The following is a 25,074-nucleotide window of genomic DNA, read 5'->3' on the forward strand; positions in this document are numbered from 1 at the left end:
TTGAAAAAGTGGTTGGAGGAGAGGCAGGAGATAGGGAGTAGGTGTCAACTGTACAGAAGAAGGAATGAGGTAACTGAGAGCAATGAAAAAAATGTAGGAGGAGAGAATAGGAAATTTGAGCTGTTGGGGAGATAGGAGGGCTCAAAAGCTAGGTATCAAAGAACCAGGAAATGGAAAATAAAAAGAACTTGAACCCTCATATGATTGTACTCTACCTAGTCTAATTTAGGCTAAATAATGAACACATGCAGTGAGGAGCTATTAATGTGTCAGTAAAGTTATAATTTTCAAACATTTTATCATATTGCAATATTCTTCATTTTTTTCACTATGCATATTTTTTCACTATGCGATATTCAAACCCATCTGTCCAGTGAGAGTATACACAACCACACACACACTAACAGACACACAAAATTGTGCATAATGAAAAAAGTGAAGAATAACAAAATAGGATAAAATGTTTGAAAACATTGAAAGAAGTTAAATTTTTTTTTTTTTTTTAAGAAACTGGTATTTATTTTCCGTAACCTTATTTCCATTTTGCTTAATAAGTTTCTGCAGAACAGCCTAAGACCACTCCGTGGTTGTTCCTACCCACTCAGTAGCCTGAGCAGTGGGAGCTGCAGACCAATCTTCAGTGGCCGGCTGGGCACTCCAGTCTTCAGTAGGGAACTGCTGGATAGGCACAGAGGGCACCTGCACACCTTCAGACCAGTCTGCAACCTCAGGTTGAGTAGCAGTGAACTCAGGAGCTGGAGCAGTCCATTCACCCTGAAATTCCTCCTTGGTCACAGCTTTTTCAGCGGCAGCCTGCTCTTCCTTTTCAATCTCTTCAGGATCTCTGTAAAAGTAGAGATCAGGCATGACCTCCCATGGGTGTTCACGGGAAATGGTGCCACGCATGCGCACAACTTCTCGGGCCAGCATCCACCACATCAGACCCACAGAATGAGCTCCCTTATTGTTGCATGGAATGGCAATGTCCACATAGCCCAGAGGAGAGTCTGTGTTACACAGAGCAATGGTAGGCAGATTGACATAAGATGCTTCTGTAAGAGGCTGGTGGTCAGCCCTGGGATCAGTAACCACCAGAAGACGTGGCTCCCGGAAGGCTGCCTGGATCTGGTTAGTGAAGGTTCCAGGAGTAAAGCGGCCAGCAATAGGAGTGGCTCCAGTGGCAGCAGCAAACTTCAGCACAGCCCGCTGGCCAGTATTCCTAGAGGATATGACACTGACATCGGCAGGGTTTTCGATGGCAACAATGGCACGAGCTGCCAGCAGAAGCTTCTCCCAGGTTCTCTTCAGGTTTATGATGTATATGCCATCACTTTTCCTTTTGTAGATATACTGTTCCATCTGGAAATCAAGGTTGGTGCCACCTAAGTGGGTTCCTGCTGCAAGGAATTTGAGGACATCCTCTTCCTTCATTTGCAGGACATCAAGGGCTCCGGACATTGTGACAGTTTCCCTTTAAGTTACGACAGGAATCAAGAACAACGCCGTATGGACCCCTCCCTGGGTAGCGCGGAAAGCAAGAAGTTAAAATTTTAAAAAATAAAAACATGGGAATATAGAGTAGAAAAAAGAAATAGGAAAAAATCCTGATGAAGATTAAGGGCTTGTTTCTGCTGTGGTGGTCAAATCTGCTGGCAGGAATGGATTTTCAATCTTTATATTTACTTTTTGGCTCTGGGTTTTTGGCCTAGCTGCCAGCCGGGCATAGTAGCTTTCAGCTTCCAGTGTCTGGGTGTGGGGCAGGATAGACTGGGGAGTGTGGTGTTATCCGGGTATTTGCCCTGGGGTGCAGTGTGCTTGCATGGCAGGAGTAAGCTTCTCCATAATAGCTCCTATGGGGTGCTAGCAACCCTGGGACCTTTCTCCCTTGGGATCCAGAGGCTGAGTGGTCCAGGCTAAATGTTAATTGTGCCTGCCTCAGTTTCTCTGGTTCAGAAACCCACTGCTGGGAGCCTTTTCCTCACCTGCCATCTTGTTCCATGTTCCACATTGCTGGAGGGCTGCCCATGGAGTGGGAGGGCTTGCTGCCCCACTAAGTGCCTTTACCTCAAAGGACGACTTTGGATTTGCTTTTACTGAGATGCTTACCCTTATCGACTCTGTGTCCATCGAAATCAGCCTTCTTCCGCTGTGAACCCGGTTTCCCTAGGTTGATTTTCCTTTTACTTTTTAGTTTCTTTATCTGCCAGCTTCGTTTCTTGTCTGCATTCCCTGTTCAGCTCTGATGGTGGTGGGAGTTGACACATCTACAAGGTATGATCCCTATGATCAAGTTACTGACTTTCTGTCGCTCTATGATTTTTTTTTTAAATTACAGTTCAATATCATGTTTTAGTGAGGATCCTTCGTTACTCACCTGGCTGAGGAGACATCTTCGTGTTTTATAAGTCTGGTGCTAGGGGACTGCTCACTCTTCCCTCACTATTTTTGATTGGTGCTTTCTACATATACATAAAGGTGAAATCCCCTGTGGTATATCTATATATGCACATAGCATAATTTTGTTAAATTTGTTCTGCATCTCCTCCCCTTCCCAGAAGCTCCTCACTCTTTCTCAATCTCCTTCTTCAACTCCACTGATCCTTTCTATATCTTTATGATATTCAACCCCCTGCCTTCTTTCCCCTATTTTTTTCCAGCTACCATATATAAGTCTGGGTTATTTTGCTTTGCATGATGTTCTCTGTTTCTATCCCATTTACTGGCAAATGCCACAATTTCATTCTATTTGGAGGAAACACTGAGTAAGACTACTTGGTGTATCTATATCACCTTTTCCTAATCCATTTATCTGCTGATAGGCATCTGGACTGATTCCATAATTTGGCTACTGAATCACCTTAAGCTTTCCTGATTTCTTTATGGTGAGTACATTCCAAGTCCTCTCTTCTAATTGTTTTGAGATATTTAATTCATTTTTGTTAATGATGTTCACCCCAACACCAGAAGTTACTCCTCTTATCAAACAATAACATCATATCCATTGACCTACTTCTCCCCTAATTCTCCCCAGTAACCACCATTCTGCTCTCAGCTGATGTGAGATTTACTTTTTTCTTTATTATTTTTAATAATATTTAACTTCCATATAGTACACAGATAATAAGGGTACACAGCCTAGTTAGCTTTTACATATGTATACACTTGTGTAACCACCTTCCAGATCAGAAGTTAAAACACTTTTTATGCCCCAAAAGTTCTCCACATGTCTCTTCCCAGTCAATAGCCACCATCCAGTCCCCCAAAGATAACCAATATTCTGACCTCTAATTACCATAGATGAGATCTACTTTTTAAGATCCCACTTAAGAGTAAGATCACATGGTTCTTGTCTCTCTGGGCTTGATTTATTTAACGTAGCCTAATATCTTCTAGGTCTATCTGTAGTGTTGCAAATGATAAGATTTCATGCTTTTGATGACTTAATAGTATTCCCTTGTGCATATACCAAATTCTCTTTATCTGTTCATCTGTTGATGAATATTTGGGTTGATTTTATAACTTGGCTCTTATGAACAGCTCCACAATGAACATAAGTGTGCCAAGCACCTTCTCAACAGGTTGGTTTTGTTTCCTTGGATGTAAACCCAGCAGTTGGGATAAATTGACTCATAAGGACATTCTTAAGGGAGACTAGCATTTTTCTCTTCTTTGTTTCTCATGGAAAGTGAGATAAAATGTCCACCAGGACTGTGGCTACTGCTGACTTGATTCATGTAGTTTTGTCCAATACTGTTTTGCACCATCAGTGAGCAGAGCTAAGTGTTCTGGACCCCAGGATCCGCAGACCACACTTGAGAATCATTGCCATGGGGTGGTTTTGGTGAGAAGACAGAAGCAAGAGCGTCAACCCTCAGCTGCTGTCCCACAGCCTGGGCTACACAAACAGCAGGGTGCCTCAATGATGGCTGGTCACCTAACTCACGCAGGACTCATTTTTCTCTTTCATGAAATGGGGAAAACTGGAACAAATGAACCCTACCAGGTCAGGAATCTTTGCCTTCCAACCACTATGTCAAGAATTCAGTGATTTGATGCTCTTCAAGCCTAAGCACATCAATCATATATTTTTGCTGGCAGTATTATTTTAGATCCCAAGAATCTCTCAAAAACTGAGAGAGGTTAGAATATGAACTATGCTACCTCTTACTGGACATTTTTCAGCACTGCTCACAGTCATCCATGTGGGATGAATCCAATGCTTCACAGCCTCTTTTTCCCCAGCTGCCAGGTGGCAGAAAAAAACATTACCTACCTCCTAGGAATACTATAACAATCAAATGGAACAAAATGTCAAGAATGTCTTAGCACAATGCTGGTCACCTGATGGGTGCCCTCTCATTGTTAGCTCTTGAAGCAAGTCTTACCGACTTCTCCCATCCTTTGAATGCCATACAGGAGAGAATTTCATACTTTTTTTGCCTCCACAAACTACAAAAGAGAAGAAATTCCACCTGTAAAAAAACTGTATACTGATGCCAGGAAATAGCACTGCCCACAAGCGCTTAAGTGTTGCCCAATGTAAACTCACAGGCAGTGGGCTGTGTAAACTCGGCTAATTTATTAGAGGAAGCAGCAGATAAAGGATCAGAATGATTGGTTCATGTCTGGAACAGGGAAAAAGTCATGATTTTCAAGTCCAACCTTGTCCAATTGTGACAGTTAAATGGACTGATAAAAGATAATATCCAAAATACAAGGTGGTAAGCAGGAAGAGAAGGCTCATGGGAAAAGGGAAGTGCTCTCTGCTCTTTCATGATAGGAAAATGTGATCTAGTCACGAAGAGAATGTCAATCCTCTACTCCAGCCCCAGCCTGCATGTGGCTGCAGTTATCAGCCTCCCTGTAAGCACCTGATCGGGGAAACCCCTTTAAATCCTCTAAGTAAGTATATCCTGACCAATGTGTGTTTGATTGGACTTTTGACAGACACACAGGTTTTCAGAAATGGTGTTTGTAACATATGAACAGAAGTATGTGTTTTGTTTGCAACAGTAACAAGAGCAGTGGGTACAAACCTATTCACTTTTAATAAAAATCTTTGGGAAAATATCAGGAAAGCAGTTAGCTGCAAATAACAGACAACTCAATTATAGTGGCTTAGAAAGAAAGGTTTATTTTTTGAGATAATAAGAAGTTTTGATGTAAGCAGATGCTAGTTTGGGTTCAGCAGCTTGGTAATGCCAGAGCTTACATCTCTGAACTTCTTTTAGCTTTCCCTCATGGTGATGAGATAGTTGCTACGGCTCCAACCATTACATTCACATTCAAGGCAGAATAAATAAGAAAAGGTCACACCAGTCATGTCTGATTTTTTTACCAGGAAAGAAGAGGCATTCCCAGAGATCCATAGCAGATTTATGTTTATCTCTCATCAGCTTGAATCATGACATATTTGTCAATATGACACATGTGTCATTCATAGGTTATAGAAGTAAATATTTGGGTGTACCCCTCCCAAAATTATTGGAGTTCTGTTAGCCAAATCGTGGGATTGAGTATAGTTTGGGCAACAAATAGCTCCTGACACAGATTCCAGAAAAACATCAATAGTGTTTTCACCATTGAATATTTATTCATGGCCCACAGGTACCAAAATCAAAGGGGAAGTGAGTTTGCACAGTATATAAGTTGTAAGGTTGCTGTCTTTTATTGGCATGTAGGAAAATAAGTCCTTATTATTCTCAAGACCCCAGGAATATCATTTTGCTTCCCTTGATGGCTCTTGCTATCAGACACTCACTTGTGAGCATGCAATGGACAAAAACAAAGAAAAAGTGAAACTCAGTCTGTCACTTTGCCTACTGGCTAGAGATGCGGAGCCCTTGGTATGGGGGCGGGGGTGAAAGAATTAAACTGATTGGTAAGGAATGAGGCTGAAGATGCATGGGTCCTACCCCAGTCTTCTCAGATGCCTCATTCAAGTTTTATGTTCAAACAAGTACAGTATATGCTCTTAAAGATGTGTAGCATTTAATGAGGCTTAAGCTAATTTTCCAAATAAGGATGAAAGGCAATAGACTCAAAAAGCATTAAAGTAAACGTAGCCCAATGCACGCGCGTGCGCACACGCACACACACACACACACACACACACAGAGGCATCTCAATGTATAGTGAAAATAGATTTGATTTCTATTTGTCAATTACACCTCCATAAATTGATAAGTCAATAAATCTTCAGCTTATACTGCCCATTAAAAGAGAATTGGTATTATTTTAACACATGTTATCACAATAAAAAAAAAACCCTCAGATTTGGAAGAACCTAGATGTTCTCATTTTACAAATAATGAAACACATCAACTGTGCTATGATCATGAAGCTAAAATAGTGGCAGAGCCAAGAATAAAACCCAAGCTCTGAGAAGTTCCATGTCCTTTAAGAACATAGATGGTGAACACAGGAAAATAAGCCCAAGGACCTTAAGGGGAGAGTGACAGCCTGGGCCTCCTGGAACCATAAAGAGCAGTGAATAAAAACAAGAAGACTCCTGAAGAGCAAGAGTGCAGAGAGGCAAGGCCCTGTCATGAGTGTTGAACCTGGACGGCTTTACTCTACAAAATCATGCTCTTTCAGAAATCAGGCTTATCGTCTGGAATTATCAATGTGCTTTTCTGGAACATACTATCAATTTAGGTTGACTTAACAATATGGCACTTATCAGAAATTCAACAGGTATCTGTTAGGTTCTAACAAGGTCATTAACACCAAGTAAGGCACATGTGTGCAAATATTTTGCATGCAACACTATCATTACACAGCTTAGATTTTTGCAATCTCTACTTCTTAATTATCCTACATGATATATAGAGTATGTATGTAAAACTAGAAAGGAAACAGGAAAAATATGGAGGAAATACTTAGAATATATCAAACAGTTTAAAGGAGAAGCTTAAAGCTAAGGGTTGAACATGAACTAGCCTATCCCCTTTTGGTACTACAGGTCCAAGAGCTCTGGAATCATTTGAAATATTCCTTGTTGGAGTCCTTACTACGAGTTATAGTTGATCATGAATGCCCCCAAAGCCTATGTGTTACAAGCTTGGTTCTATCTAGTCACTGAGCTCACACCTGTAATCCCAGTGGCTTGGGAAGCTGAGGCAGGAGGATTGCAAGTTCAAAACCAGCCTCAGCAAAAGTGAGACACTAAGAAACTCAATGAGACCCTGTCTGAAAATAAAATAAAAATAGGGCTGGGGATGTGGCTCAGTGGCCAAGTACCCCTGAGTTCAACCCCCAGTACAAAAAAAAAAAAAAAAAAAAAAAAGCTTGGTCCTCAGATTGTGGATATTAGAAGATGGTAGAAACATTTAAGAGTTGGGGCCTCGTAGACTTTTAGGTCTTTAGGGGAATGCCTTCAAGGAGGGATTACGGATCACCACTCTCTTTCACTTTATTTTATACCCAGCCATAAAGTGAATGTGTCTCCCCTGCCATGTGCACCCACCATGATATACTGTGCTGCCACAGGCCCAAAACAATGGTTCAAATAAACCATGGACAAAAATCTCCAATTTTGTGAACAAAAATAAACCTTTTCTCTCTTCAGTTAGTTTATATCAAGTACTTATGATAGTAATGAAGACCTGACTAACTCATCACCTCAAATATTAAACTGATAAATGGATATCAAACTGCTACAGACATTCCCAGTTAGTAACACACTTTACAGGCTCTTTAGAAAATCCTCTAGTGCAACTGGGATACAAGAATTTTCATCAGGGAAAGCCCCCAACCCTGACATACTTAGTGAGTATCAAACATATGATACTTCTCTTGGAAATATAAAATACTATCTTCTGAGATAAGAAAGGTGCTTGAGTGCCATTTTTTATACTTACAGAAGTCTTACTAAAACTGGTAAAAAAAAAATATTTTTTAGAGGATAAGAATAACAAGAAAAAACAGACATAAAACATTATAGAATGCCCATATATAAGTAGTAATAGGTGATGTGAAGACCCAAGAAAGTTCAAGTCTCAGCTAGCAGTAAGAAAAGGTAGAATATCACTAACATCATTCACATTTAGAAACCACCAAAACTTTGGAAAATTTCATTCAAAGTCCTTTTGAACTGGGATTAAAAAAGGAAGCTAAAATAAAGACTCTATCGCTCTTTTATGGTTTGAATATGAGGTGTTTCCCCAAAGGTCCTGTTAATGTAGGAGTATTAAGAAAATGATTGAATTTATGAGAACTGTATCCTTACCTCCATGCTAGTTTGAATGGACTGTGGTAACTATAGGCGGGTAGGGCGTGGCTGAAGAAGGTGAGTCACTGGGAGCGTGCCCTGGAAGGGAACATCTTCCCTGTGGCCTCTTCCCCCTTGCTCTTTCTGCTTTTTGACCCACCATGAGCTGAGAAACTTCCCTCCTCTGGGCCCTTTGGCCATCATGTTTTACCTTACGTTGGGTCCAGAGCAATGGAGTTGGCTGTCTATGGACTGAGACCTCTGAAAATGAGCCCTAAATAAACTTTTCCTCCTCCAAATTACTCTTGTCAGTTATTTTGGTCATAGTCATGAAAAATCTGACTCTCAGACCAGAGATCCTGCACCGAATAGAAGAAAAAGTAGGCCTGAATCTTCATCATGCTGGTTTAGGATCAGACTTCCTTAAGAAGACTCCCAAAGTGCAAGAAATGAAAGCAAGAATCAATAAATGGGATGGATTCAAACTAAAAAGCTTTTTCTCAGCAAAGGAAACAATCAATAATGTGAAGAGAGAGCCTACAAAGTGGAAGAAAATCTTTACCACACACACTTCAGATAGAGCACTAATCTTCAGAATTTATAAAGAACTCAACACCAAAAATACAATAACCCCATCAATAAATGGGCTAAGGAACTGAGCAGACACTTCACAGAGAAAGATATACAAGTGATCAACAGGTTTTATGAAAAAAATTTCAACTTCTCTAGTACTTAGAGAAATGCAAATCAAAACTACCCTAAGATATCATCTCACTCCAATTAGAATGGCAATTATCAAGAATACAAGCAACAATAGGTGTTGGCGAGGATGTGGGGATAAAGGTACACTCATACATTGCTGGTAGAGTTGCAAACTGGTGCAGCCACTCTGGAAAGTAGTATGGAGATTCCTCAGAAAACTTGGAATGGACTCACCTTTTGAAACAGTTATCCCACTCCTCAGTCGATACCCAAAGGACTTAAAATCAGCATACTATGGTGATGCAGCCACATCAATGTTTATAGCAGCTCACTTCACAATAGCTAGATTGTAGAACCAACCTAGATGTCCTTCAATAGAGGAATGGATAAAGAAACTGTGGTATATATACACAATGGGATATTATTCAGCTATAAAGAAGAATAAATTATGGCATTTGCAGGGAAATGGATGGAGTTGGAGAATATTATGCTTTCTGAAATAAGCTAATCCCCAAAAAAGCCAAAGGCTGAATGTTTTCTGTAATAGGTGGATGCTGATACATAATGGGGAGGAGGAGGGCGTTAGTAATGAATGGAGGAATGTTGGATTGTGTAGAGGGAAGTGAGGGGAGGGGAGGAGGCAGAGCGTAAGGAAAGATGGTGGAATGAGACAAACATCATTAACCTATGTACATGTAAGATTACATGAATGGTGTGACTCTACATTGTTTACAATCAGAGTAATGAAAAGTTGTATTCCATTTGTGTACAATGAATCAAAATGCATTCCACTATCATGTTTAACTAAATAGAACAAACAATAAAAAAAATTAAAAAACACTCTCAGTCTTTGGTCACCAAGTATGATGCTTAGTAGAAGGTCCAGTAATTTGAGGACATGGTTACTGCAGAGGGGAGGACATGTCAAAACCCGATACCTGAATGTTGGGACTCTCCAGTCTTTGCCACCCTCAGCATCTATAATGCCAGTTGTCAACAGAACTCTCCCTTTAAACTGATATACCTTGGGGCAATGGTGTGAATATGGTTAGTCCCCTCTGAAGCTCATGTTGAAATCTGATTGCCACAGTGTGTTGGGAGGTAGGGCCTTTCAGAGGTAATTAGGTCATTAAGAGAGGTTAATACTTTTCTCCTGGGAGTTCTTGCTCTTTTGGGACTGGGTTAGCTACCTCCAGTGGCTACAAAGCAAGGTCACCTCTTGTGTTTTGTCTTCCCTACTCTCCACTTGCCCTTACAGTTTCCACCATGAGTTGAGGCAGCACAAGGCCCTTGCTGGCACCATGCTCTTAGACTTCCATTTCTAGAGCCATAAGCCCAAAATAAACTTCTAACCTTTATGAATCATGCAGTCAGGTATTCTGTGATAGCAACAGAAAACAGACTGAGACACCTGGGTTATTCCATCAGCTTTGGGTCTATCTCAATGTCCTATAATTCAGTCCATACTTCTTTATATTTGTCCAGAGATATCAGAAAACATAGTATCTAACTCCATGCCAAAACTGAAGTTCATTTAATGTAGTTAAGCAACATATTTCTCAATTATTTTTGAATTCGAATGTCTTCTTTTTTTTCTTTTTCTTTTTTTTAATTTTAATTAAAAATCATAAATTTACATAGGGCAATGTTGTTTGATTCATTCTGTTATTTTTTTCCCTTCCAATAATCTCTTATCTGTGCTATTTCTTTTAAGTCCTCCCTGCCCCCAAAGCTCTATTGTGGTATAACTAATAAATAAAAATCATTTCCATCCAAGGTGTGCAACATAATGATTTGATATACCCATGCACTGTGAAGCGATTACCATAATCAAATGAATTAGCACACCCACCCTCAACCACAGTCACTAGTGTATGTGTGGTGAAGACACCTGAGATCTGTGACATTCTCTTTCAAGGAAAATGCAGGTGTCCTTTGGGATGGAATAGCTTTGCCTTCACAATTGTGCCTCTTATCACCGTGTGCCTGCCTTCAGCACAGATTCTGTGCATATCACAAGGTGCTTACTGCAAACATCACTTTTTTCTTCTTGGCTGTTACTTTAAAGTTTTTTTTTCTTTTTAACAGACTGTATTTTGAGTCATTGTATGCAAATGGGGTACAACTGTTCATTTCTATGGTTGTGCAAGATGTAGATTCACACCATTCATGTGATCATACATGTACCGGGGTAATGATGTCTGTCTCATCCCACCATTTTTCATACCCCCACCCCCTCCTCCCTCTCATTTCTCTCTATATAATCTAAAGTGCCTCCATTCTTCTCTTACTCCCCCACTCGCCCCCCATTATATATCACCTTCAATTCATCAGAGAAAACATTCAGGCTTTGGTGTTTTGGGATTGGCTTATTTCAATTAGCATGATATTCTCCAATTCCATCCATTTATCTGCAAATGCCATAATTTTGTTCTTCTTTATGACTGAATAATATTCCATTGTGTATGTATACCACAGTTTCTTTATCCATTCATCTGTTGAAGGGGATCTAGGTTGGTTCCACAATCTAGCTATTGTGAATTGAGCTGCTGTAAACATTGATGTGACTGTGTTACTGTAGTATGCTGATTTTGAGCATTTGGTTGCATCCTTAGCATTTTCATGAGCCCAGCCTGTTCTCTGCTAGTGCTACTGCTACAAGCCTATCTTCCTAATCATGTGTGTTCTTGGCTATGGTCCCTTCTTTCATCTTCTCTAAGTTCCCTTAGAAAATCTGAGTCCTCTGCAGGCTCCCTGTGTTGAAACACCCTTTTTTGTACTTGTCCCTTCCTTCTTGCTGGTGTTGCAAGTGTTTGTATTGTCAACCAATCACTTTACAGTCCTTTCTCCTCTCAGCATCTCTATCAGGTCCCAACTCTCCCTGAGCCAGGTGCTGCCTGGTGATCCCTGTTCATGACAAGACTCCCAAAAAAGTTTAATGAACCAGGATAGCTGACGGAGCTGAGCTAAGAAGCCAAGTCAGCCCTCAGGAATTCAACCCTGTGGTTTTAGGCACCTGGAGGTTTCTGAATTTGTCTGAGACCACTGAGCCAGGCACATCCCTCCTCTCAACTGTGTCATGTCTGGAAATAGAACCACCAACATGGTAGAGCTGTGGTTCATAGAGTAAACCTACAGACAAATAGCCAGACACAACCACCTGACCGCCCTGTCACTGCCTGCTCTGATGATCTATTACTGCATAACAACCCAGGAAGTAGTGAAAAACCAGGTTCAGTTGGGCCTTGATCTTCTGGGGTCTCTTGTGGTATGCAGTTGGACGTCAACTGGGGTTGCAGAACCTAAAGTTTCAACTGCCCTGGCTGTCCACGGTGGCTCATCTACATGGCTGGGATGCTGGCTAAGAGCTTGGCTAGGGCTGTGGACCAGACAACCAGCCTTAGTGAGCTGTTGAGCTCTGAGACAGAGTTCTAAAATACAAGCATTCCAAGAAATCTATGTAGAACTATGTTGTATTCTTAAATTCTCAAAATGCACCAGCACTTTCCATTGGCCAAGTTGCTAAAGCAGGATTCAAGGGGAAAAAAATTAGACTATTCTTCCTGAAGTGGTAGGTGGAATGCATGTACATGGAGAGAAGGCTTTGGTTTAGCCAGCTTTGGAGACAAAACATACCTCATGGTCTACCTCCATTGCTGGCTGACATCTCTCAGACCATCTTTTAGAGGAACTTGATTTAGAATCCCAAATCTGAGATCTAAAAACCACAAAGGCATTGTGATCCAGCCACAAATTATACCAATTCTCAATCTGTATAATTCTGAATGTTACTCCAAGCTCTCCCCATTTTTCCCTTGAAATCCTAAGCCTAGATAGTTATGGTTTCTTACAAATGCTCTGTACTGGATGAATTCATCTTGGGAAAAGACAAGTCTATTTTTTAGAAGTTCAGAAAGCACCATTCTGACAAGAGAAGTTTATACACACACACACACACACACACACACACACACAAAAAAACTAATCTATATGTGTTCATCTGTTTTTACTACTGTAACAAAATACTTGAGAAATCAACTTATAAAGAAAAGAATGTTAATTTTGGCCTACAGTTTGGGAGGTTTCTATCTATAATATTTTGGTCCTGTTGCTTTGGGGCCTGTTGTGAGGCCACAAATCATGGTGTGAGCTCAAGGCAAAAATGTTCACCTCACAGCTGGGATGTGAAAGAGAGAAAGCAGAAAGTGCTGGTGTCCCAAGGACATGCCCCAATGACCGAAAGACTACTTCATAAAGGTTCCGCCACTTCCTAATAGTGTCACAGGCTAGGGTCCAAACCTTTAACACATGGGCTTTTGCAGGATACTTATACAAGCCATAACACTCAACAACTGTGTGTGATTACAGAACCCAATCCTCAGATATGGGAGGTCAGTGGATCACTGTAATCAGATTTCTTTGGTAGGGTGTTGCATGAGTAGAACAGTCTCAATGGGAAAAGCTCATGTCACAAAGGTTAACATCAAGAGTTCTGCATACAGCTGTGTCACCCTGGTGTGGAAAGAAAGAGAAAGAGATGAGAGAGACTCCAGGCAGGCTACAGTCTACACAGCCACTTGGGAGGGGTAAAAGGCCATGGGAGCAAAAAGGTAGGGCAGAAAGTTTTCCCTTCAGGATTCCTAGACCAAGGCTATTGTTTCCCTTGATTTCCTCTCAGGTCCAGGCAAGAGCACCCTGATATTGCACTTGCTTCTTGGGGTTCTAGAAGCACTATAGAGAATTCTGATAAACCTCAATGTCTAGTCCCATAAGCCCCAAGGCAAGGACTTGGAAGTAAGTTTTTATGTGCATCTGAGACAAAATGTAATTTTATTACACTATTGAATCAGTTTGATAAATAAAAAGCTTTCAAATTATATTTTCTTTTCCTTGATAAATAAAAATTATTTTTTAAAAATATATTTTTAAAAACTTGCCTCTATACTGAACATGCACAGTCTTTTTTCTTGTCATTATCCCCCAAATGATGTAACAATTATTTACAGTTTATATTATATTATCATGTATCATTTAGAGATTAATTAAGTATATAGGAGGGTGTGTATTGGCTATAAGGGATTTTGATATCTGAGAGACCAATCCCCCGTGGAAGCTGATGATTGACTCTACTATTATCATTCCACTTTACTGATGAGAGAACAGACACACAGAGATGAGGAAACTGGTCCCAGATCACCTTACTGGAAGCAGTAGTGAGTTTCTTACCCAAGCTGACTACACTAGGAGACCAAAGAAAAACTCAGTAGAGGGGAAATGTGTCCGACCAAGGGGCCTGGAAGTGGAAGATGAGGTTCATTCAGACACAGTAGCTGGCAGGTATGGAGCCCACTCCAACGTGTCTGCAACTAGCCAGGCTTCAGCCACCAGCCCCTGTCCTGTGGGGGACCTTCAGGAAGACAGTTCATTGTGGGCTCAGGAGGTAAGAACAGAGAGCTACCACTCACCCTGGAGAGCCACTGGGGCCTGAAAACAGATCCAACAACGTAGAAAGAGCTTCTGAGGTGGCAGCGGGGACTGTAATGTAGAGTGGCCGTATGGAGCCAGAGCTGCTCCAGGTGTGGTCTGTGGGTGGGGCCTGAGAGTCACTGACCCCACAAGTTTCCAAGCTGACAATATAATGGTAGTCTTGTGAGCTACTGGTCACCCAGCCTCATGTCCTCCCCAGGATTCTTCAGGGTTTCTGTTGACCCCACTGGGGAGATCTGAGTTTTTGCCAAGGAACTTGGGAGCAGCAAGTTACCTCTTCTAGGCCTCATTTGTCAACTCGGGAGTCAGATAAGATCACCTCTCGAACTCGGACAACTGGGAGCATCGGAGAGGAGGCCGCTCAGCACAGCGCTGGGACTCGGAGCCACCACTGGGGCTCTGGAGGCTGCCTAGGGGAGGAGCGGCGAGGAGAGCTGTGTGGACTCAGGACACCGGGGCCTGCCCTGAGGAGGAGGAGGAGGAGGAGGAGCGTGGCCGCTTGGATTCGGAGTGACTGCACCAGAGCTACAGGCGGTTGCCAGAGGAGGGGCTGCGTGGCGAGTTGTTTGGACTCAGACCACTTCTGAACACTGGGGCCTGCCTGGAGGAGTAGGAGGAGGAGGAAGAGCGCGGCGGGTTGTTTGGACTCGCAGTGACTGCATTGGAGCTCCAGGCGGCTGCTCAGAGGAGAAGGTGAGTGGTGAGTTGTTTGGACTTAAAGCGACTGCTCCTGAACACAGGGGGGCTGCCTGGAGGAGGAGCGCGGTGGGTCACTTGGTCTCCAGTGGCTGCACCAGAGCTCCGGGCGGCTGCCCAGAGGACGTGTGCAGCGGGTCACGTGGATTCAGAGCCACTCAGAGTGACCGCTCCTGAACACCGGGGGGTTACCTGGAGAAGGAGGAGGAACAGGGAGGGTCATTTTGACTCAGAGTGATTGGTTGCCCCATGCAACGGGTGGTCAGTGGGAGGAGGAGGCACGCAGTGAGTTGCTTGGACTCCCAGTGACCGCACCGAAATACTGGGCTGCTGTCTGGAGGAAGAGGCGTGTGCCGGGTCTCTGGGACTCAGAGCAATTGTACGGGGCCCCAGGTGGCTGCTCAGAGGAGGGGCTGCATAGCCAGGCGATTAGGTGCAGAGCAGGGTCCCAGGATCTAGGAGGCTTCTTGGTGGAAGAGCCGCACATAGACAGGCTTAGGGGCGGAGCGAAGGTTCCAGGCCTGTGGGCAGATTCTATGAGGAGGGGCAGCCTAAGGAGATTCATCTGCGAAGGGTGAGGCTCCCAGGCTCAGGAGGTAGGGCCGGGCCCCTGGGAACTTTGCAGAGGAAGGCAGCCCAGCCCAGGCGGTAGCTATAAATTGAGGGGAACCTCTAGGAGGGAACTGACCAGCGAGACCTCCCCACCGGGTGAGTCTTCCCTGCCGGGTGAGGTTTCCCCACAAGGACAGTAAAACCAGAGGCACAGGCCCAAACAGGCCTTGCCTCAGCCCGCAGCCTAGTTCCCCTTTGGATGACCATTGGTCAACAAGTGGAGGCACCTCTGCCCACTAGCAGGGAATATACCCCACCTGAAGGCCACCACTTCTAGAGAGGCAGCTTCCTTGTGGAGCACCGCGCTATCAACTTCCTCCAAGACTTCAGCCTACTGAAGGCTAAGAGGGGATATATATAGAAATCTTCAGGGACATTGTAAGTCAATTAAGGAAATCTGCAATATCTCAGCGGTCCACTGATACCTGAACAATATGAGAAAACAAGGAAAGAAAATGCTGCAAACAAATCTAGATGTTACATCAATAAAACCCAATGACAGCATGGCAGAAGAAATGACAGAAAAGGAGTGAAGATTGTACATAATTAAAATGATCAGAGAAGAAAACAATGAGATGAAAGAGCAAATGCAGGCACTGAATGATCACACCAATCGACAGTTAAAAGAGCAAATACAGGAAGCAAAAGATCATTTCAATAAAGAGTTAGAGATATTGAAAAAAAAACCAAACAGAAATCCTTGACATGAAGGAAACAATAAACCAAATTAAGAACTCCATAGAAAGCATATGCAGTAGGATAGAACACCTGGAAGACAGAACCTCAGACATTGAAGACAAAATATTTAACCTTGAAAACAAAGTTGAACAAACAGAGAACATGGTAAGAAATCATGAACAGAATCTACAAGAACTATGGGATATCATGAAAAGGCCAAATTTAAGAATTATTGGGATTGAGGAAGACTTAGAGAAACAAACCAAAGGAATGAACAATCTATTCAATGAAATAATATCAGAAAATTTCCCAAATCTGAAGAATGAAATGGAAAATCAAGTTCAAGAGGCTTATAGGACTCCAAATACACAAAATTACAACAGACCCACACCAAGGCACATTATAATGAAAATACCTAACATACAAAATAAAGACAGAATTTTAAAGGCTGTGAGAGAAAAGAACCAAATTACATTCAGGGGGAAACCAATACGGATATCAGCAGATTTTTCAATCCAGACCCTAAAAGCTAGAAGGGCCTGGAACAACATTTTTCAAGCCCTGAAAGAAAATGGATGCCAACCAACAATCTTATACCCAGCAAAACTTACCTTCAAATTTGATGATGAAATAAAATCCTTCCATGATAAACAAAAGCTAAAAGAATTTACAAAAAGGAAGCCAGCATTACAGAACATTCTCAGCAAAATATTCCATGAAGAAGAGATGAAAAACAAAGAAGCAAATCAGCAAAGGGAGGAATTATCCTAAAGGAATTGTCAAATAAAGGAGGAGCCAAGTTGTGTCAAACAAATGAATAAATAAAATTAAAAAATGAACTAAATGACCGGGAAACCAAATCATATCTCAATAATAACCCTGAATGTTAATGGCCTGAATTCATCAATCAAAAGACATAGACTGGCAGATTGGATTAAAAAGAAAGATCCAACAATATGTTGCCTGCAAGAGACTCACCTCATAGAAAAAGATACCCATAGACTAAAGGTGAAAGGATGGGGAAAAACATACCATGCACATGGACTCAGCAAAAAAGCTGGAGTATCCTCCTCATTTCCGATAATGTGGACTTCAAGCCAAAGTTAGTCAGAAGGGATAAAGAAGGTAATTTCATACTGCTTAAGGGAAGCATAAATCAGCAAGATATATCAATCATAAACATCTATGCCCCAAACAGTGGCTCATCCATGTATGTCAAACAAATCCTTCTCAATTTCAGAAACCAAATAGACCATAACACAATAATACTAGGTGATTTTAACACGCATCTGTCACCACTGGACAGATCTTCCAGACAAAAATTGAACAAAGAAACCATAGATCTCAATAACACAATCAATAATGTAGACTGAACGGACATTTATAGAATATACCATCCAACCAAGAGTGCATACACTTTCTTCTCAGCAGCGCATGGATCCTTCTCTAAAATAGACCATATATTATGCCTCAAAGCTAATGTTAGCAAATACAAGAAGATAGAGACACTACCATGTATTCTATCAGATCATAATGGATTGAAGTTAGAAATAAATGAAAGAGTAAAACACAGAAACTATACCAACATCTGGAGATTAAACAATATGCTATTATATGATGAATGGATAACAGAAGATATTAGGAAGGAAATTAAAAAATTCTTAGAGGTAAATGAGAACAAAGAAACATCATATCAAAATCTCTGGGACACTATGAAAGCAGTACTTAGAGGGAAATTTATTTCATGGAGCGCATTTAATAAAAGAAGTAAAACTCAACAAATAAACGACCTAACACTACAGCTCAAAGCCCTAGAAAAAGAAGAACAGACCAGCACCAAAAGTAGTGGAAGACAGGAATATTTAAACTCAGAGCTGAAATCAATGAAATTGAAACAAAAGAAACAATACAAAAAATTGACAAAATAAATACTTGGTTCTTCGAAAAAATAAACAAAATTGATAAACCTTTAGCCACATTAACAAAGAGAAGACGAGAGAAAACCCAAATCACTAAAATTCGGAATGAACAAGGAAATATCACAACAGACAGGATTGAAATACAAAACATAATTAGAAGCTATTTTGAAAATCTATACTCCAACAAAACAGAAAACCTCGAAGACATCAACAGGTTTCTAGAGACATATGAATTGCCTAAACTGAACGAGGAGGACATACACAATTTAAATAGACCAATTTCAAGTACTGAAATAGAAGAAGTCATCAAAAGCCTACCAACAAAGAAAAGTCCGGGACCAGATGGGTTCTCAGCCGAGTTCTACAAAACCTTTAAAGAAGAGCTCATTCCAATACTTCTCAAAGTATTCCATAAAATAGAAGAGGAGGGAACCCTCCCAAACTCATTCTATGAAGCCAATATCACACTGATACCTAAACTAGACAGAGACTCATCAAGGAAAGAAAATTTCAGACCAATATCCTTAATGAACATCGACGCAAAAATTCTCAACAAAATTTTAGCAAATTGCATACAAAAACATATTAAAAAGATAGTGCACCATGATCAAGTGGGTTTCATCCCAGAGATGCAAGGTTGGTTCAACATCAGGAAATCAATAAATGTCATTCACCATATCAATAGACTTAAAGTCAAGAATCACATGATTATTTCAATAGATGCAGAAAAAGCATTTGATAAAATACAACACCGCTTCATGCTCAAAACACTAGAAAAAATAGGGATAGTGGGAACATTCCTTAACATTGTAAAGGCCATTTATGCTAAGCCCATGGCTATTATCATTCTAAATGGTGAAAAACTGAAAGCATTCCCCCTAAAAACTGGAACAAGGCAGGGATGCCCTCTTTCACCACTTCTATTCAACATCGTTCTTGAGACTCTAGCCAGAGCAATTAGACAAACCAAAGAAATTAAAGGGATACGAATTGGAAAAGAAGAACTCAAACTATCCCTGTTCGCTGATGACATGACTATATATTTAGAGGAACCTGGAAATTCCACCAGAAAACTCTTAGAACTCATAAGTGAATTCAGTAAAGTAGCAGGTTACAAGATCAATGCTCATAAATCCAATGCATTTTTATACATAAGTGATGAATCTTCAGAAAGAGAAATTAGGAAAACTACCCCATTCACAATAGCATCGAAAAAATAAAATACTTGGGAATCAATCTCACAAAAGAAGTGAAAGACCTATACAATGAGAACTATACAACACTAAAGAAAGAAATTAAAGAACACCTTAGAAGATGGAAAGGTCTTCCATGTTCCTGGATAGGAAGAATTAATATTGTCAAAATGGCCATACTACCTAAAGTGCTATACAAATTCAATGCAATTCCAATTAAAATCCCAATGACGTACCTTACAGAAATAGAGCAAGCAATTATGAAATTCATCTGGAAGAATAAGAAACCCAGAATAGCTAAAGCAATCCTTAGCAGGAAGAGTGAAACGGGGTATTGCAATACCAGATCTTCAACTCTACTACAAAGCAATAGTAACAAAAACGGCATGGTATTGGTACCAAAATAGAAAGGTAGATCAATGGTACAGAATAGAAGACACAGACACAAACCCAAATAAATACAATTTTCTCATACTAGACAAAGATGCCAAAAATATGCAATGGAGAAAAGATAGCCTCTTCAACAAATGGTGCTGGGAGAATTGGAAATCCATATGCAACAGAATGAAACTAAACCCATATCTCTCACCATGCACGAAACTAAACTCAAAATGGATTAAGGACCTCGGAATCAGACCAGAGACCCTGCAGATTATAGAAGAAAAAGTAGGTTCAGATCTTCAACATGTCGGCTTAGGACCAGACTTCCTTAACAAGACTCCCATAGCACAAGAAATAAAAGCAAGAATCAATAACTGGGATAGATTCAAACTAAAAAGCTTTCTCTCAGCAAAGGAAACTATCAGCAATGCGAAGAAAGAGCCTACAGAGTGGGAGAATATCTTTGCCAATCATACTTCAGATAGAGCACTAATTTCCAGAATCTATAAAGAACTCAAAAAACTCTACTCCAAGAATTCAAATAATCCAGTTGACAAATGGGCTAAGGAAATGAATAGACACTTCACAGAAGAAGATCTACAAGCAATCAACAAACATATGGAAAAATGTTCAACATCTCTAGTAATAAGAGAAATGCAAATCAAAACCACCCTAAGATTCCATCTCACCCCAATTAGAATGGCGATTATCAAGAATACGAGCAACAACAGGTGTTGGCGAGGATGTGGGGAGAAAGGTACACTCATACATTGCTGGTGGGACTGCAAATTAGGGCAGCCACTCTGGAAATCAGTGTGGAGATTCCTTAGAAAACTTGGAATGGACCCTCCATTTGACCCAGCTATCCCACTCCTTGGCCTATACCCAAAGGACTTAAAATCAGCATACTACAGAGATACAGCCACATCAATGTTCATAGCTGCTCAATTCACAATAGCCAGACTGTGGAACCAACCTAGATGCCCTTCAATTGATGAGTGGATAAAGAAACTGTGGTATATATATACAATGGAATATTACTCAGCCATAAAGAATGATAAAATTATGGCATTTGCAGGCAAATGGATGAAATTGGAGAATATCATGCTAAGTGAGATAAGCCAATCTCAAAAAGCCAAAGGATGAATGATATCGCTAATAAGTGGAGGATGGCACATAATGGGGGGAGGGAAGGGTTAGTTTTAGGGTTAGAGTTAGGGTTAGGGAGGGGGGCAAGTATGGAGGAAGGAAGCTCTGTATAGAAGGAAAAGAGGGGTGGGAGGGGTGGGGGGAAGGGAAAAAATAACAGAATGAATCAAACATTACTCTATGTAAATTTATGATTACACAAATGGTATGCCTTTACGCCATGTACAAACAGAGAAACAACATGTATCCCATTTGTTTACAATAAAATAAAAAAAAAAGATCACCTCTGAATGTCATCCAACTAAAACACACATGGTCCAAAATTTTAAGAACAGAAAATGCAAAGAACAGAGAGGAAAGGTGAGGACAGAATACGAAGACAGGAAAAAGAGGAAAAACAATGCCTCCAGTGGTTCTTCCCTTCCAGTGATGATGTGCATACCTCTATCCATAAAGGGAAAAATACCCCCCACCCTGTTATTTGGCTCTTGACTCTTTTTTTTTAAATATTATTTTCAGTTATCAATGGATCTTTTATTTTACTTATTTATATGTAGTGCTGAGTATCGAATGCAGGGTCACATACATGCCAGGCAAGCACTCTACCACTGAACCACAATTCCAGCCCCAACTCTTGACACTTAATCCATATTAGCAAAACTTGTTCTTCCTCCATCTGTGTTTATTACAAGTGACTGAGATCCATTTTGAAGTTGGAAGGATATGCAACCAAGGAGAACCCTAAGTCCCCCACTTTCTCTCTGTTCAATGACAGAGATACTGAAAACCCAAGAAGCAAGGACACAGCTGCCAAAGGCACAGATTCTCATGACTGGACACTACCACCTATGGCAGACAGTCATCCCATGCATGGGCTGTCAGTCCGTGGTCTCAGCATCCACCTCTACACCGATCATGCCACCAGCAGTGACAGCATCTTCATTTTTGACAAAAGCCTCTTACTCTAAGGGGAGTGGAAGACAGTCCCAATATCCTTTTTTTAGGAGCAATGCAAATGTCAATGCCTCACACATTCTCCTTTCTGACTGAAAATTCACTTGTCATTTGTTACTTCTGTCAGAGGCGTAGATAAGAGAAGGGGGAAAACAGTTATTGCCTGAAGATAAGGAAGCCCCATTCTGGACTCTTCCACATAATTTCCAGTGTGCAATGGTGCTTTGCACTGTGTTCAGGAGATGTAAGGCGAATCAGGGCCTCTAGATGATGAGCTAATGTCACTGTGAGAGCTTTCCAGCACCAGCCTCCATGGAGTCATGTTTTTGCCTCGAACCCATCTCATGCACTATAGAAAGATGGGATATGCAACCCCTATTCTGTTCCATTTCTTTTCTTCTCTTTCACAACCCCACTCCAGTCTTAACTACTTTCTAATGGAAGGCATCTACCATCAATTGAAGTCTGAACCCAATAACAAGATAACAGAGAGATTCCCAGAAGTAGAGAGGTCTCACCCGCCAAGAAATTGGTCATACTTTGGCATTTCCTTCTCTCTCTATGCACACATACTTTAACTTCCCCCATAAAAGGAGAGGGGGAAAGCTCAAACAAAAGTCAAGGCTTGAAGTGAAAATCAAGGTCCTTGATATGAACAGTCATTCAGAGGTGAGAGGTAATGTGCCTGTAAAGTTGATCAGCTCACATCCAAAATATTTGAAAATATGGATAAAGATATGGACTACAGACATATTCCACATGTATTTGATAAAAACATGACTTTTAAACCATACTGATTATGAGACCACTGGGAAAACATGAAATATTTTGGAAAAATAATATACATATATACTTTTTATATAATTATATAATTTTATATATGTTCCCATATGTTCTCTTTTTATATATATATATATATCCCATGGAGATATATTCCACGTGTATATCCCATATATGTTCCATACATATGACTAAATACTTAATATATCAAAACTTCTCTTGTGATCAATAATTGGATTATTTTTATTTTTTTATAGTTTATAAAATGACTTGGTTGGATTTTTCATGATCCAGCTCCAGCTTCTCATCTGAACCCTGTGTGAAAGAATTCTTCCAATTTCATGGGATGAGAAATGGCTTCATCTGAAGTGAGCACCTGCACTCTCCCATTAGATACAAAAACTTATTCAAACATCACACTGGGCTCCTGAGGAACAGGAAGACTTTTATTAAAAAATATGCTAAGCTCTTTGTGTACACATGCTTTCCATACCTTGTGTCAGATCCTCAAAGGCATTCACGGTCTTTATACAAGAGTCCAAGAACTTTATTCAAATGATTTTTATGTTACTATGATATCTCCATAATAAGATTAAAATGAATCCAACTTATATGATTTACTAAAACATCTCAATTATAGAATTGTTTTAAGGAACTCAAATTGAGTATATTGAAGAAATTCAAATAACAGAACTGGACTGTCATATTTATTTCTAAACTGTCTCTTGAGAAAAATGCATGAAGTATAATTCTTGTTCTTTTGAAAGTAAAGTTAGTTGTCAAACTTAAGGAGGTTTTGTAACAATTGATTGTCTTTTAAAAGTTTTCAACAGATCCCTACAATTTTCTTTAATATTAATTTACTTTCCAAATCCTTTCTTTTGCTGATGGTTCAGGGTGAATCAGTTCAACTACTACAACATAGACCAAACACAAGACTTCAAATCAACTGGTTTATATTGCATAAATGCAGAGAGTTTGTTAACAAGTGCTTATGTACCAAACTAAATAACGGCTAATGTTGAAATGAGTTAACATCAACATTGGATAATTTCATCATCAAGAAAAATAAGAAAAAAAGATGCATTCTAAAGATAAAACAGGTAACATTGCTAGCCAAGCACAGGAAATAGATAAGGCAGGCTCACTGCTGCCTGAGTGCATCTAGTGGTTAGCAAATTAATGCGGCTGGCCTTCATCCAGTGCCCCCTTTTTTCACTTTCCAGGATTTCAGTTACCTGCAATAAATTGTGATCCCAAAGTATTAAATGGAAAATTCTAGAAATAATCAATTTATAAATCTTTAATAACATTTATTACAACATACTGTTGTAAGTGTTCAATTTAATTTTTAGTTATTGTTGCAAATCCCTTACTGTGCAGAATTTATAAATTAAACTTTATCATAGTTATGCATATATAGGAGAAAACACTGTATATAAAGTATACACAGGGTTTGGTATCATCTGTGGTTTCAGGCATCCTTGGATTATCTTGGAATGTATCCCCTGTGGATTAGTCCAGTCCTTATGACATGAACACAATCCAAATTTTAAGTCATCTATACTGGAATATTTTCCAATGCCTTCAGTTCAGACCTCTTCTTCTTCCTCAAAGTCCTCCTTGGGGTAAAGCCCTCCTTGGTCCCTCTTCCCACCCATCAACCCTCTCAGTGTTACTTGAAGTGTCACCTGTGAGAGCAGTTTTAATGCTATTTTGTCATCATCTCTTATGTGTTTCCAACTCTGAACTGCACACCCTTTTCAGTAGGACTCACACCTTTGTTTCTACAGTCTGTGGCAGACAGTAGGTGCAAAAATAAGTGTCAAGGCCTGGGTGAAAGAAGAAGAGCCCTTCTAAAACCATGAACAAATTTAAACATGTAGGAAAACCAAACAAGCCTTTGCATCACATTTCATCTTTTTCTTGAAAGCTCCAGCTCAAGAAAGGAACTGGGCAGAGTTTGATTGCAGTAGGTGCTTTTCTCGAAGACGACAGAAACAAAATGCAACTCAGCCAAGGTTTCAGTGCTCTGGTTTATGAGCTTGCTGGAGATCAGAAGCATCACTCACTCACTTTCAATGATGCAGCATGCTTTGGGAGTAATGGATCTGCAGCTACAAGCCCTGGTTGCACAAGCCTGTGGGTTCCTGTTGCCTATATCAACAGGAGGCCTTCACCCAGCAAGTGATTTCCTATACTTTTCATCTTCTTTGACAATTAAAACTCAAGTGTGGCATGTTTGTGTTTCAGGGGAAAGGTTTAAGGCACTAAGGGAAAGTCACCCTTGTTGCATCACAAAAACTAATTA

General features: G+C 40.5%; 1 protein-coding gene across 1 annotated transcript; it reads right to left on the minus strand.

Annotated features, from left to right (window-relative positions):
• Nucleotides 1-499: 499 nt before the first annotated feature.
• LOC306665938 (small ribosomal subunit protein uS2-like) lies at nucleotides 500-1,523 on the minus strand. Its single transcript, XM_079147596.1, has one exon. It carries the CDS (start codon nucleotides 1,456-1,458, stop codon nucleotides 571-573), a length of 888 nt encoding a protein of 295 aa, XP_079003722.1. The 5' UTR covers nucleotides 1,459-1,523; the 3' UTR covers nucleotides 500-570.
• Nucleotides 1,524-25,074: the final 23,551 nt, after the last annotated feature.

This window comes from Sciurus vulgaris (assembly GCF_902686455.1).
Source record: "Sciurus vulgaris genome assembly, chromosome: 7".
Taxonomy (NCBI): domain Eukaryota; kingdom Metazoa; phylum Chordata; class Mammalia; order Rodentia; family Sciuridae; genus Sciurus; species Sciurus vulgaris.

Excerpts from the sequence above, each read along its gene's own strand:
- LOC306665938 (XM_079147596.1), bottom strand. The coding sequence starts at position 1,458 with ATGTCCGGAGCCCTTGATGTCCTGCAAATGAAGGAAGAGGATGTCCTC.